The 16,625-nt window shown below is 39.1% G+C and overlaps 1 protein-coding gene across 1 annotated transcript in view; it reads left to right on the forward strand.

Moving 5' to 3' along the window:
• LOC146000618 (dipeptidase 1-like) overlaps positions 1-16,625 on the forward strand; it is a 271,792-nt gene that overhangs the window by 77,801 nt on the left and 177,366 nt on the right. The window contains exon 6 of the mRNA XM_083138372.1: positions 12,202-12,271. Coding sequence (XP_082994498.1) covers positions 12,202-12,271 — 70 coding nt within the window. The remainder of the gene's footprint in view (positions 1-12,201; positions 12,272-16,625) is intronic.

The raw sequence follows: 16,625 nt of genomic DNA on the forward strand, positions 1-16,625 counted from the left end.
TCTCATCTTAATTCTAGGTAATTCTTCCATGCTTTCTTTTTCTCTTTCACTTTCCTCTTCACTTCATCCGTCCACCAATTAGTTCTTTTCCTTTTTGTATTCACCCTAACTTTGCCACATACTTCAATTGCTGCATACAGTATCACTTCCTTAATTTTTTCCCACATACTGTCAATTTCCATTCCTCTTATTTCCAATTCATTCAAATTTTCTTCTACTAGTTCCTTATACTGTTTTCTCTTCTCTTCCTTAGCCAGCTGCTTTGCTTGTATCTTTTCAAACTTCCTATCTCTTTCTCTATTATTCCTCTTAAATCTTGTTATAGCTATTAGCAGTCTGTGGTCAGTACTAAATTCAGCACCTCGAATTACCTTTACATCCATAAAGGCATATCGAAGTGCTCTTGCGTAAATTATTTAGTCTATTATACTCTTTGCCTCCCTTCCCTCAACTTCATAAGTGATTTTATGAATTTTCTTATGCTGGAAAAAGGAGTTTCCTTGTAGCAATTGGTTCTCTACACAGAATTCTATTAATCTTTGTCCATTTTCATTTATCACACTTCCCCTCCATATGGTCCCATACAACCATGTGACCTTATCCTATTGTTTCCAGTTCTACCATTAAGATCTCCCATCAATATTACGTTCCTATTCTTTTCATTCTCTTGATACGCACCCACTTATTGTATAATTTTAGGTGTTTAAAATGTTAATTGTCTATTATGACGTAATTTGTTTTGTTCAATTGGGTAGTCTCTTATGGTTATGGACTAACCTGAAAACATTGGATTGTGGGTTGTGAGGTGAGAGATATTATGGATGTTTCTGGAATAATGGAAGTGATTTTGGAAATGTGAATGTGGTAATTTGTGTAGTGAAGAACAATTATGATCTAAATACACTTTTGTTTCTAATAAGGAGTTTAATTGTGAGTTCAAGTCTAATATATTAACATTAACTGACTTCTAATTATATTTTTGTGTGCGAGAGTTGGTAAGCTTTACGTAAGCATATCCTTATCGGTTTTCCCACAACCTGAGGGCTTCATGGTAGGCTGATAAGTCTCAGGCTCGCAGTTGAGCAATAAATGTAAGTAGTTCCCTTGAGAATTATTCGGGGAACGTAGCAGGTGTAAACTTTTTGGCGCCGCAACGCGGGACTCGATAAATGTGTTTGAGTAGGGTATGCAGAAGCATAATTTAAGAAGTGATCGTCGTAAGTTAAAAATGGATACTTTAAGTTGCTGTTCCGATAAAGGGAAAGCTGACGATGAAGAGGTTGAGTGCTACGATTGTAAACGAAGCTTCCACTTACGTTGTGCTGGTTATCCTTTGCCAAAATCGCAGTATAAGGGGGAAGAATTGAAATGTCTTATTTGTAAAGAGAAGGGTAACAAAGGAAGTCCTTGTTTGGAACAGTTGTTTCAAACCCTGATGGAGAAAATGGAAATGGGAAGAAAAGAAGATAAAGAGGAACAGGAAAGGATAAGAAATGAACAAGAAAGAATCAGAAGAGAAGATAAAGAGGAACAGGAAAGGATAAGAAATGAACAAGAAAGAATCAGAAGAGAAGATAAAGAGGAACAGGAAAGGATAAGAAATGAACAAGAAAGAATCAGAAGAGAAGATAAAGAGGAACAGGAAAGGATAAGAAAAGAAGATAAAGAGGAACAGGAAAGGATAAGAAATGAACAAGAAAGAATCAGAAGAGAAGATAAAGTGGAACAGGAAAGGATAAGAAATGAACAAGAAAGAAAAAGGAACGAAGAAAGAGGAGAATTGATGAAGCTGCTCAGCCAAGATAAGGAAGAATTATTATTTAGAATAGAAGAGGGGCGAAAGGAATGTAGAGAAATTAAGGAGACTCTGAGGAAGGAAATTGCGTGTGAGAGGCAGCAAGTAGCTGAATTAATACTAAAGCTGGAAGAAAAACAAAAGGAGGATTATGAAAAGTGGAACTTAGACTTGACACAGGAGAAAACATCTAGAGAAGCTAAAGAAAAGGAAATGGAAAATGAAATTGAGAAATTGAGGGGACGAATAGAGAGTGTTGAAATAATTGCAAGGCCAGAAGCAACACAAGGTTCCTCAGAATTACTTGATAATTTAGAGCTAAATCAGAGAAGGCAAGAAAGGAAACTTGAAGAAGTTACGGAGAAAGTCGCATCTGTAGATAGGCAGGTCGATCAACTACAGATGTTAATGGCAGGCTGTCGGGTTCTAGAACCTTCTCAAAATGGTGAAGCTGTATTTCAACCGGGAATGAACGGTTCAACAACTAGAGGTGATTCCAAGGGGAAGATGAGGAAAAGAAATCGTTACTCGTCAAGTTCTTGCTCTGCAGTTTCCTCTAGTTCTGAGGAAACTGAAACTAGGAAAATTACAAAGCCCAGGAAGAGACATAATAATGGAAAGTCCGAGAGATTGGGACAGGATGAGATATCTCGTGACAATGCCTATAAGAATAGCTCCTACAAATCTTTTCGCATGTCTGATGTTAACGCTCTTTCAAAGTTTGCTGGAGAGATTAATACTGTCTCTGCTGAGAGGTATTTAAAAGAGCTAATAACATACCTGGATCTAATGAATGTTCCTATGATTTTTAGATTGAAGTTATTGCCCTCTCTTATGGTAGGAAAAGCTAAGGCGTGGTTTGTTGCAAATGAGAAGAAGTGGAAGACTTTTGAACATTTTTGTGCTGCCTTTAGAAAACAATATGCCTCTGCTGATGCCAAGCAAAGGGAAATGCAGACTCTGAGAAACAAACGGTATTCGAGGAGCTGTGACCTCTCACTTGAAGAATATTGCTGGGACACATATGGCTCTTATTGTAATCTTGTGGATACCGTTGACCAAAACGAAGCGCTGAACTTGGTTATTAGTCAACTTCCGCTGCGAGTGCGTCAGTTGGTACTTACTCGTGATCCACGCAACATGGATCAACTTACCAGCTTCTTGGGAAGATATGAAGCCTCGGAGCAACTCGACGGATGGAGGACAGAAAACCCGAGATTCGAGGACCGAAGAACCAACCAAGCTAGAGTTAGGCAATTGACGTTCTCCAGTAATCAACCCAATTCAGCGAAGGTGCCTGCTGGTAACAGAAGATCTGATAATGAGAACTTCAGTGGTAGAGCTCGACAAAGTAACAATCCTTCAGGAGAAGAAAATAGAAGCGGGTTCTACAGAAGAAGGAACTGCGAGGGATTACAGCGATCTTCTGGAGAAGAAAGAAGAACGCCATTCCAAAGAAGAAGTTCGTATGGTAATAATAATTTCTCCCCACATCGCTATAACCGGTATAGAGGTAACTACAATTGGAGGAGGAAAGAAAGTGCTACACAGACGGAAGATTTCGATAGTGGAGAAACTAGTGTTAAACAATTACATGTTACCACTTGGAATACGTCTGCCCCGTCCAACACTCCAAGAAACTGAGAAGCAGTTGTTGAGTTGAGTGGATGGCCCTAGAGTTTTGAAAAAGAAAATTTACTCCATTTTCATTTTGTTAATTTTCTTTTTGTTTGTGGGAGGATGCCATGATACGCACCCACTTATTGTATAATTTTAGGTGTTTAAAATGTTAATTGTCTATTATGACGTAATTTGTTTTGTTCAATTGGGTAGTCTCTTATGGTTATGGACTAACCTGAAAACATTGGATTGTGGGTTGTGAGGTGAGAGATATTATGGATGTTTCTGGAATAATGGAAGTGATTTTGGAAATGTGAATGTGGTAATTTGTGTAGTGAAGAACAATTATGATCTAAATACACTTTTGTTTCTAATAAGGAGTTTAATTGTGAGTTCAAGTCTAATATATTAACATTAACTGACTTCTAATTATATTTTTGTGTGAGAGAGTTGGTAAGCTTTACGTAAGCATATCCTTATCGGTTTTCCCACAACCTGAGGGCTTCATGGTAGGCTGATAAGTCTCAGGCTCGCAGTTGAGCAATAAATGTAAGTAGTTCCCTTGAGAATTATTCGGGGAACGTAGCACTCTTTATTCACTACTCTTGGTAATTGAGTATAGAAAACTTCTTTCTCCAATATGTCCTGATCATTTGTCGGGGCATAAACTTGTATTATTGTTATTTTTTCTTCCACTTTCAGTCTAACTACTATTATCCTTGAATTCACTGGTTCCCATGATTCCACCCTTTCTTCCATTTGCTCATTAACTATTATTCCAACTCCCTCCTTAGCTCTTCTTCCTCTACCTACTCCAACATATCTCAGCACATATCCTCTTTCAAGGCACATTATACCACTGCCTTTCTACCTTACTTCACTTAGTCCTAGTACTTCTAGTTTATACTTTTCCATTTCTCCTACAACCTCCACTTCTTTTCCATTAATTGTTTTAATATTCCAAGTTCCAATTCGGATATTTCATTTCCTTTCTTGTCGTCTTCTTCTAAATCCATCCTTTCCGAGGCTACCTTTATTTCTCTGAATCCGCTAGTTTTAGTCTGGTGTGGGGGATTAGCCCAACGACCAGGCTGCCAATGCTACATATGTAACTAAATTTGTGTAGTGAATTGGAACTCAAACGCTAATTAATTATGATATGGATTATCCCTTCATCCAAATTCCATAAAACCGTATAACCAATAAACCAGGTATATGCTAATGTACTGATTAGTACCCACGGTGAATATTGCAGTTACATAGCAAATATAGCTCCGATTGGTTTGCATGTAATTACACCGTTTCGCTTAGAAGTTTATTTTAAAGCCAGAGGTCTGATAAGCTTAGCAGAAAATGCTCATACCTGTTTGGGAGGGTTAAAGAGGAGTGAACCAGCCTTTCCTCATATTCGCTAATCAATGTGTTGAAACAACAATACGTCGAGGTTTGATTTTAGGAACGAGGAAATTACTAATCGATGTTTACAGAGTTACCTCTTCTCTCTCTCGGAGTGGTGGAGCTTTTATTGTCTCCTCGAATACAAACTGGCATTCGATTAAGAAGTCAATATTGACGTGAACGTTTCATAGAAATGCAGGGAGAGGAAAAAATATGTTGGATCTACTAAAAGGGTAATAATAACTGGTCTAAAAGCTGATTAGCTGGAGGAAGAACGGATTAGAAATGGAACAGTGAATTTAATGTACAATTTTTAAGGTTTTAATACTTGTGTTATGTCGATGTCTACGTAAAAAGCTGTGCTTGTTTCTTTTCTACTTGAGACCTCGGAGAGAGAGTGAGAGAGTGAGAGAGAGGGAGATAGGAAGAGGCAGAGGAGGGAGAGGAAAATGGAGAAAGAGTGAGAAGCAACAATGGAGATTCGAAAAGGAACCTTGAAACTGATAAAATATTTGAGATAATGCTCCCAGCAATTAAAAATATAAATTACACCACTTCCTCCTCAATCACCGTCGCTTACCTCTTTGCGGCGCAGTGGTTACAAATGGTAACCACCTCAAGATTGTCCTTTTCGGCTCGGTGGTTAGTGTCACTGACCACCACTTGAAATGCAAATTTTCGTTTTGTGCGGTATTTTAACTCGAATGTTTCGCTTTGAGGTGTATCGCCTTTTGTCTGAAATGAGATTTTGGGGATTGTTGTTTCTTATGTTTACTCCAGTCTCCTTTATGGTGCCGCTTTTGTTGAATGTTGTTGTAAACAGTGATTGTTAATGACTAATTATTGTAATGGTAGTTCTTTTTCGTTTTCTGCCGAATTACCGTGGCTACGTCTGTGCCAAAAGGTGGAGGTTTTTGTGCCGTCGTTCACAAAGAAACTCTTCATATGTAGGTGGTTAGTGTTGCTGACCACCGCGCAGATTTGGTTGCTTTCGGAACTCTGTGTAAAGTTTACATATTTCCTAGAATCATGGAGAAGCTGACTGATCAGGATATTCGAGACTTTTTTAATGCTGAGGACATACCCTCAGGCTCAGATTTGGACTTCAGTAATGATGATTCAGATGTAGATCCCACTTTTCACCCAGAAATGAGTGCAGAAAGAATGTGCATTGCAGAAACGACCTCTGAAGATGAATTTTTTGGGTGCAATTTTCCTACTAACGAAGGACCTTCGACATCAACACAAAGTGCCACAGGTTGTGTTAGTGCATCAATGAGCGTCAGACAACAGGATGGTTCCAGTGAGGTCACAGTGAGTACTCCAATTGTGCCATTGGTTCATGTAACAAGGTCACCAATCTGGGATCAGACATCTCATCAAACAACTCCAGTGCCACATTTCTCAAGTAGGGTGGGACCGACTGATGCTGTGAAGGAACTGCAAGATAAGAGCCCTCTTGCAATTTTTTCACTCTTTTTCAATGATGAGCTGCTCAATCATATTGTGTTTCACACGAACTTATATGCTACACAACAAGGTATAAGCCCTTCCAACCGACAGACATGGATGAAATTCGAGTATTTATAGGAATGAAAATTTTTATGGGTCTCAAACGAATGTCGAGTTACAGAGATTATTGGTCATCGAAACCAGACTGGCCTGACTATTATATTTCAAAACTAATGAGTGTAAAAAGGTTTGGTTGGCTGTTGGGGCACATACATTTCAACAACAATGCTGTTCAACCAGAGCGTCGTGATCCACAATTTGATAGATTATATAAACTCCGACCATTTCTGAACAATCTGGCACACTCTTTCGCGCAAAACTACAAAGCTTATCAGAAACTTATCGTCGATGAATCGATGGTAAAATTCAAAGGAAGATCTAGTATGAAACAATTCATGAGGGATAAGCCAATCAAAAGAGGTTTCAAGATATGGATGCTCTGTGACTCGTCTGGATATAACCACAGGTTCGAAATCTATACTGGGAAAACAAGCGAGCAAGGTGAGAAAGAGTTGGCTTCCCGAGTTGTTCTCAGTCTCTGTCATGATTTTATTGATAAAAACCATGTTCTATTTGTAGACAACTACTTCAATAGCTATGAGTTCCTGCTAACTGTAAAAGCCAAAAATATTTTTGCTTGTGGGACAGTGAATCCTGCACGGAAGTTCCTACCTAGTCTCAAAGGGGAGAAGGAACTAAAGAGAGGAGAATATGATTGGCAACAGTCCGATGATGGCATAACAATGATAAGATGGAAGGATAAACGAGCAGTGAACTTTTTGTCTAATTTCCACAAACCTAATGATACAATAACCATCAGTAGGAAGGAAAAATATGGTACTATTTCAGATGTGCCCTGCCCAAAGATTGTGAAGGAGTACAATGAAAATATGAATTTTGTCGATAACACTAGGGAACAAATGAAATATTTTTTTTTTGCCTCCAGAGCGAAATAAGTTGCCTCTTATGAAAACAAGTGTGCTGAATTCAAAAATAACAAAAAAAATGCTCTAACACGCAAGATTTTATTTTTACAGGTAGATTTTAGTATACATGGAAATATGCGTAACAAATGAACAGAGCCATGAATTGTACATCATGTAAGTACATGTAAATAATATAAAGTATCATTTTATAAGGAAATTAGTAATCAACAACTAGTCAGAAGTAATTAGCTTGCTTCAGATAAGGAAATTTGAACAATACAAAAGCATGCGTTTACTTGAGAATAAGTAAAAAATGTCTACCTTTCAATGAACGTCTCTTATATTCAGTGCTACTTTCTCGTTTCGTATTCCAACAGTAATCCCCTAACATGGCTGGGTCCCATCGTCCTTGGTAACGACGTTCCATGTCAGAAATGTCCTGATGGAACCTTTCCCCTGTTTATCACTTACATCACCTAAATTCTGTGGAAAATATTCAAGATGAGAATGTAGAAGATGAATTTTTAAAGACATTCGGCAACCCATTTCTTTGTAACACCTCAGTAGCTCTGAAACTAGAAATTCATAGTTCTCTTCTTTTTTGTTTCCCAGGAAACCATTCACCACAGCTTTGAAGAAACTCCACGCTGCCAGCTCGACATCTTGGAGCTTTGATTAAAAGAAAATTGTCTTTCAGGAGTTTTCTAATTTGTAGTCCCACAAAAATACTTTCCTTCAATTTTGTGTGTTGTCTAGTTCGAGAAAAGGTCCTGGAGGTAACGAAATCCACTGCCATCTTTATTCAAGGCTTTCACGATGTTCTTCATCAATCCTAATTTAACATGTAGTGGTGGGAGAAGAATCTTCTTTGAATCAACAAGCGCCACATATTCCACATTTTTTCTCCAATTTGGTATTCATCCCTCATTCCCCAATCTTTAACTACAAAATGACGACTTGTGTTGCGACTGTCCCACAGGCACAAAAAGCAGCAATGTTTCGTAAAAACTCCCTGTAATCCTGTGAGCAAGGCAATAACCTTGAGATCAGCACAGATTTACCATTCATATTTACTATAATTTACAGCTGCTAACAAAGCATGTTTCCTTCGTATTTAGAGCATGGAATAAAGGAATTGATGGTAAAACATTGCCATTATGCAGCAATACAGCTTTCATACTTAAATTGTGAGGAGTCTATGAACAGTCTCCAATCGGGTACTGAATGTCGAACACCGAACTCTTCATTAAGGAAACGATATCTACACAGAAGCACATATTTTCTCTCATTGTGAAATACTTGGAAAACTGTTCGTGACGGTTTCGATAAATGGAAATTTTTGTGTCTTTCGCAAGGAGTTTCCACTGCTGAAGCCTTGAACCAAGAATCTCTGCTTCTTTTTTTCCCAAATTTCAATCGCGTATAAGATCACTTAGCTTATCATGCATAATGAGGTGCACACCATCATCTTGTTCGTCACAATGGTATTCTACGTCGATTGATGTTGACGGCTCGTCTGCGGTATCTTCATCTGGTGCTTGCACAACCTATGTGCGTGTGTGGGGGTGGGGGGGTGGAACTGGTAGTTCCTCTCTGTGGTGTACCGGTCTCTTATATATAAATTTACATAACTTTTCGAATGAAGTAATTCTTTCCCTTTCTTTTCCAGGTAAACATCTAGCCTTTTTTTCCAATGTTCGTATACCTTATACCTTAAATTTTATTTTATTAAAAATTGACATTATGAAAAATTTTTACGTGTAGGAGAATTTTGAGGATTAGTTCCACTTACTACACTACAAAACACATTAGAAACAGTCATTACTTTCACGGGGGCAAAAATCATGTTCCCTAGTGTAATTATGTTCGACTGAAGAATGATTACCAGATTGACCGCAAAAGTAAGAAATGGTACTTGAGATTATTTTTTCACTTTCTTGATGCAGCACTAACAAATGCTTTTATTATTCACAATCAAATTGAAGGTGAGAAGTTCACTAATAAGGAATTTAGGAGGGATGTATATATAGGTTTGCTCTCCAAAAGAATAGCAACTCCACCCACTCCCCCAAACAGAAGTGTAGAAATTTCGCGCCACAAACCTAGTGTCATGCCGAGTATTAGGAACCAGAGTGCAAGCCATCAACCTAAGAGGTCCACATCAAGAAGATGTGCTAAGTGTAGCACGAAGAGCAATCCAGTCCGCACAATATGGATGTGCAGTGTTTGTAATGTGCCCTTTTGTTTGCGGAAGGATAAAGACTGTTTCCAAACCGTTCACCGAAATTGAAGTTGAATTTAGGTAAAGAAAACCTTTGTATTTCACAATTTTCATTCACATATGTTACATAAAAAAACATGTTACATTTGCGTGGTGGTTAGTGCTGATAACCACCAGTTATTTTCAAATTAAAATTACAATTACAATAGAATTTAAGAAATATTATGAAAATATGTATTCTTATGTCAAAATAAAAGATATTAAATGTGTTAATGTAAAACAAAATTCAAACCTTCTCCGCGCCGGAAGGGTAGGGAAATTTATCCAACTCCTGAGCCGCAAAGAGTTACCCTTCTATCTTAAATCAGGCATTATGGTAATTTAGAATTTAGGTGATCCAGCCAAAAGTGGGTGTCTAACTGCTTCATTAATTGATTATATTCTTTTTTACTCCGCTTCTCTGACACTTCTGGCTAATAGCAAAGATGAGGAGGAGTGGTGATATGATGAAAGCATACTCACTAAGAACACCCATGTTCAGACCGGGATTCGAACCCGGTTGAGGGTTGTCTGAATGCCATGACCGAGGTGGGGACTGACTGGCGTTCACTCAGTCTCAAATAAACGGGTACCTAAAAGCAACCCTGGGAGGTAAAAGCGACCCCAGAGTGTTGCTGATCACACCACCTCCACTGATGGCCGAGATTACGAGCATGTAAGTCCCTATTTTCATATCCCCTCCACATGTCTTCAGGCAGGTTTGGCTAACCAAAGCCTGTTCAGAGACTACTAATAGCTATTGATCATTCGATATGGTCCTAAATTTCTTTTTCCTTTGACCTGTAATTTGGTATTTTTCTGGCATCCACAGAACATGCTGATTCCACATAAAACGATATTTTTAAATTTATTCTACCATTTCTTCGACCTTCCATTTATTTCGAATTTCATTATAATTTTGTCCAGTAAGGGTAATCCACCTAAAGACCGTAAAAATCTCTTTTGTGAAGAACTATTTATTCTAGCTCTATCATGATGATGAAATGTCCAACATTCCCTACCATATGTAAGAGCCGGTTTTGATATTATGTTATAGTAACTAATTTGAAATTGAAGCATTCCACCGATTAACGCTGTATGGAACATTTCAGTGAATAAGAGAGCAACGGATGAAACCTTTTGTATGTTACTGGACTACAGTAGAAAAAACATAAAACCTTATGCAAACACAGTAGCAATCTTTGAGCAACATCCGACGTTATGACTGGCCAGCTTGTAGCCTGTAGAAGCAGGGCCGCAGCATGATTTCACTGGTAACTCAGCTTCAGTTAAAGATATTAAAGAGGAAATAAAAAGCAGGCTTAATTCAGGAAATGCGTGCTACTTTTATCTTCTCTTATGATAAACTAAAAGCTAAAATACACAAAACAGTAATTTTGCCTGTAGTATTATATGGGTGTCCGGAGTGGGACTGACAGTTTTTAACAGTGTGTTATTTTAATATGGTAAGAAGTAGCTAGAAACAAAAGTATATATTTTAAAAGCAAACGAACCAAGTTATGTTTTCAGCAGTTGCAGCTCAGTATAGCTCCACGTGATTTGGCGTTTCAATTCCACTTTGTGCACAGTAAGGCTAATCGGGACTGGACCTACAGTTTAAAGTTCCACTGGGTTCCGAACCTTGATTACAAAGCGACGACGCTACCACTGCGCCATCGGGGTGGCCTAGGTCCACATGAGCTCCGTTTGTTGCACGGGGAGTGTCCAGTCCGTATACAATCTCCCTTCGCGTGTTCTGTAGCATCTGAGGTGTTACAGAATCAAGAGCATTCCGAATACGGTCCTGCAGTTCTTGTAGATCATCTATCATCTTTTAACCAGAATACACCATGTCTTTGATGTATCCCCAAAGAAAGAAGTACAAATGGGTAACAACAATATTCTGCAGAATGGCAATGGGAAATGAATGTATTTTCGGCTCGTCATTTGGTTTAATTTGTTGCAACGACTGCACCTCGTGCGCGTATAAACGTAACCGTTCGTGCACGACTTCACTTCATGAACAGCCAACCTTGGAATTCGTAGCTGCCTTCTCGACTTCCGTGGGCTATGCGTGCTTTATTTTGTACCGACGCCATTTTTGTTTGAGCGATACTAGTGCCGCCACCACTAGTTGAACATCAATGACATTTTGCTGAACCAAACTCACAAATGTACTGTTGCTCTTGCAAGACTTTGTTAACTAAAATCTCTGTGTGTTGATATGTAATAACTGTATAAACACTGTCACTTACAATCCAGACACCCTGTAATATATAAAAATGCATATGTATGTTTGTATGTATGTATGTACGAGCTATACATATGGCGGCCCTCGTGGCGGAATGGTTAGCACATCGCGCTACGACGCCAGGGGTTTTCGGTTCGAATCCCGACGTGGACATGGGTGTTTGTGAGTGTCCATTCATCAATTTCATCGTATCATCACTCAAACAATTCTCAAAATTAGCCAAACGTTGCAAAAAGCGAAAGAAAATAAATAAACCAATAAATCGTTAAGCATGTATATCACATCACACCACAATATATGTAATAAGATGTGTTAGTTTTATATACCTTAATTTGTTAACTTGTTTGTGAGTGTAGTTTTGTAAAGAGTTAATTCTACTTTTACTTCTTTAGTCTAACATAAACTTGTACAACTTGCTCATTGCTTCGCTCCTTGTTAGGGCAGACTGCTCCACGGTGGATGACCCGGGACAGATACCGGATCACGGGGGCCTCACGGACTTCGGGAAGGTAGGTGAACGCTTCACTCGGTTCTCACTGTTCTTACTTGACTAAAGAGTATGTTGTCATCTTGTTTTATTGCACTGTCAACATGACCATACAATTTGTACTATAGATCGGAAGAGGGTCGGGATGCAGGAATGTGAAGTTGAGTTTGAATCAGAAACCAACTCTTGTTGTCGGGCATCCAATATTACAACATACAGGGGGTTTCACTCGCTCTCGGCTCCTGATTTTCACTTGTAAAAATCAAACTATTGGGCATAATGTAACGACATTTGTTGCGGACATACCTTGGTGAATGTGAAGCATGGTGACGTCATTGTAGATGGCGCAACAGTCTCTCTAGTCCTTGCCTGAGCAAGCGCGTGCGTTTGGGAGATTCTGCCGTTTAATGCCAATCTTACGGACGTGTGCTTTCAGTCTGAGTCCTTGGTCCTGCTGTTGTGACGCATCTGACGGTAATTCGTTTTTGTTCGGGTTCGGTTGAAAGTTCGTGAAGAAAGTGGAAAGAACGGGAACATTGTTGGATGTGCCTGAAGGAGATTGCTCGACCTTACCTCACCGGATTTCTTCCTGTGTGGCATACTTAAAGGAATGGTCTAACGCAAAAGCCACGGACTATCATATAACTGCAAGACAGCTTTCGGCGGGATTTTGACGCTGTGACTCCTGATGTGTTGGTGGCTATCTTCTGTAACACGGAGAGGCGTGTGCAGGTATGCATTGATGCTAATGGCGACCGCATCCAACACTCGCTGTGACGTCATATGCTTCTCATACACCAAGCTATAAGAGTAGCAAATTTTATTACATTATGACCAATAGTTTGATTTTTCTAAGCAAAAATCAGGGACCGAGAGCAAGTGAAACACCCTGTACTATGGTGCAATGCTTACTCTGTAAGAAAGCATGTTGAAATGGATAGTTGCAACTACGATAACTACTATCCACAAAGGACTACTTTGACGGTGAATACCCACTAACATACTTTTCCTCCATAATATAGTTACCCACTTATATATTCAGCAAGAGGTTACGAGTTCGAAACCCAACACATGTAACCTAGGAAGAACTGATAATAGCATAAGGATGCATATTCCGGTGGCTGAGTCAACACTTAGGCAATTTTACACGTAGAAACACAATGATGAAGGGAACATTAGAAAAATTGAGCATACACAATTAAACTATAACTCAAATGTCGTTAAGTTGGATTCAAAGTGTGACCGAACATCCAGCTTAATATCCAGTGCAACATGAAATATAAAATTGTACGTTGTTTATAGCATACGTATCAGGCTTCACAATTCGCCTTAGTGTTTTTCAAATACATTGAGAAGAATAGCTATTAATTAACATGTAAAATATGTAATAAAAATTCTTTATTAACATAAACAATTTAATAAGTAATGTGTTATGGATTACAATTCCTGTCACCCAGCTCTCCAAAGTAGATAAGAGGTCTCTGAAATGCCAAATATATTGTACAGACGCTAACGCATGTAAGGGTAATTTAATAATTATTTCTAGCTTCGTTAAGAACTGCGTTCAATTCTCAATATAATACAAGCAATAGGTCATGTCTGTCTGAAATCACCGATAAATACAGTTTCCGAAACAACACACATTTTATTAATCAGAAAACTAACGGTTCATTATCGTGTGCAAAGATTAAATTTTCCGATGAATATATTGTTTTAATTTATTAATTAGGGGCGAAAATGTCTTTCTCCTTACATAAACGCAGGCTGACTTTGTATATTTGATTTTGCAATTGGCATGTGATGTAAAGAATCCTTTAATTTCATTAACTGAACAATGACTATCCGTTTTTGTTCAGCCGATCAGATGTACCATGTAACCATTGGATCCGTGAAATGACAACAACCTCAATTAATTCCTCATTTACAGAATGTGCTAAAGAGCAGAATGGCCGACAGTTTAAAATCAATTTAAATTTCATATGCAAGAACATACAATTGACATACGGTCAAGCGTTGACTCTATGTTATTTACATTATTATAATTTTCATTTTATAATCCCTGATACCTCATTTTTGCTCTTTTCTCTCTGTTCCTTATTGTCTATGTCTCACTCCATCTCCTTCTCTCTCTCATTTTTCTTCTATCTCTTTCTCCTTTCCTTACTGTGCCTCTCTCTCTCTCTCTCTCTCTCACTTCAACTCTCTCTCTCTCTCTTTCTCATTTTCCTTCTATCTCTATCTCCTTTCCTTTATATGATTCTTTCCCTTTTTCTCTACAATTTTCCTTCTATCTATTTTTCCTTTAATTTCAATTCCTCTCTCTCTCTCTCTCTCTCTCTCTCTCTTTCTCTTCTTCCTTCTACCTCTTTCACTCTTCTATCTATTCCTCTCTCTCTCTCTCTCTGTAGTCTATCCTCTGCCCTCTACTACTTCCTTTTCTCTTCCCCTTCTCTCCGTCCCTCCCTTTCTCTGCCTGTAACAATATATAAATCAATAAAACATATTTCCTGCGCAATCAGCCTTCAGTTTTTCGTATTTCAAATATTCCTTCTGGCTTCTAACAGCCATCTTACTCTTGCGACCTCTTTGCGTTTTCTTCGACATGACGTCTCATGAGCGACAAAGATTGAATGAGGGGGAGTGAAAGGGAGAAGAAATGGGCGGGCAAGCCTTCATCGGTGTTAAATATCTCTTAGCAAAACACAAATAAAATGTATCTAAGAAACAGGAATGTTGAAAGAAAAAAGATGACAAGATGAATTTGATGAAAGGATATTCAGAACAGCACACAGACTGCACGCAAGACGAGCCTCACAGAGGATTGTATTAACTGTGAGTCAAGAGGCCAGAGCCTCTTTAGTCTGCAAAGTGCAGTGCAGTGTACTATACTCTACCCCTGTGGGGCCTCCCCGATGGCTTAACGGTTGCGTAGTCGCCTTGTAATCAAAGGATCCAAACTGTAGATCTAGTCCAGATTAGCCCTACTGTGAATAAAGTGGATTTATAACACCAAATCAATCAATTAACTTTGTCCAGGGTATCTGTGGATCAAGTCTGCGCATAACGGTAGAAAAGAGGAGTAGGCGAGTTAATGGAGCTAAGCAGTACGGGTGCTCTAGAAGATGGCAAGGGAAGCGGAAAGCGGGAAAGCTACCAATCCAGCGCGATAAGAAACTCAGCAGCCTGTAGAACGAGATAAATGTAGTACTTATTTCCGCCACGTCGTGTCTCTCGGCGCCACAGCTGTTGTCTGGTTGGTCCCCGCTCCCCACTTCGCTTGTCAGCTTCTAGAGCGCCCGCCGTAAGAACTGGAAAGACATATAACATCTGGTAGCTGCAGTCGCACTTTCCTCTTCATGCAATCACTTCCCGTGTCACGCGTTCGTTGGTTGAGCCCTATCGTCTCATTACTTGCGCAGAGACTTGTTTTCGTTCGCTTGCTCCAGATATCACCGAAATAGAGTACACATGAGTTTGGAAAACCAATTGCTCAATCCCAAGTGTGAAACAATAAGCCATTGAAAACCTTACCCGGCGATTGCGATGGCCACATATATTTATACTTTCTGATTTGTCTCTATAATCATACATTGTTCTCACAGCTGAAGTGTTCATAGAGTAGTACCACGTGTGTAAACTGCCTAGCAATAAAAGCCGTAGGACATGGGAGCAGAGTTGTTTTTCTGTACGTTATGAATCAAGTTGTAATCACACATTTGGGCATGCAAAGTTTGACCGTCCAGTTTAGTGTATTGCACCCAAGTGGAAAGTTATTCGACCAAGGCTTGTAACTTCTAAACAGCGAACGATGGAGAGTTCAGAGTTGAACGACTAAATTCCTCAGAATGGGTTCACGGGAGTTAGGAGATAATTGCAGAACTATTCTTCAACTTCTATCGAAGAGACATCTTTAAGCTGTGTTTTACAAGTAGGTGCACTGTAAAAAATGTCGGTGTTAAAACAACACAGACAGTGGTCCAAGGAAGTCCACACCCCATTTTGGTCATCGTTTCACCTCAGTGGTGTTAAAGAGGTGTTGATTGTTACCATTTATCTGTGTTATTTCAACACCACTGAGGTTAAACGTTGACCAAAATGGCGCGTGGACTTCCTGGGGCCACTGTCTGTGTTGTTTTAACACCGACATTTTTTACAGTGTGGTGGTCTTCCGGTTCAATTGCAACAGTTACTGTTAATAACTTCTCTGCGTTTTTTAAAAACTAAAACTCGTTTAAATACCGCCCTCCTTGGCGTAATGGTTATCACAGCGCACTACGACGCCAGGGGTCCTGGGTTAAAATTCCGCCCTGTGAATGGGCGTTCTCTTTGTGTGTCCCTTCATTCATTTCATCAGTAGTGTAATTGATGCTATTATA

This window comes from Lepisma saccharinum, chromosome 16 (genome assembly GCF_977018435.1).
Source record: "Lepisma saccharinum chromosome 16, izLepSacc3.1, whole genome shotgun sequence".
NCBI classification, from domain to species: Eukaryota; Metazoa; Arthropoda; class Insecta; order Zygentoma; family Lepismatidae; genus Lepisma; species Lepisma saccharinum.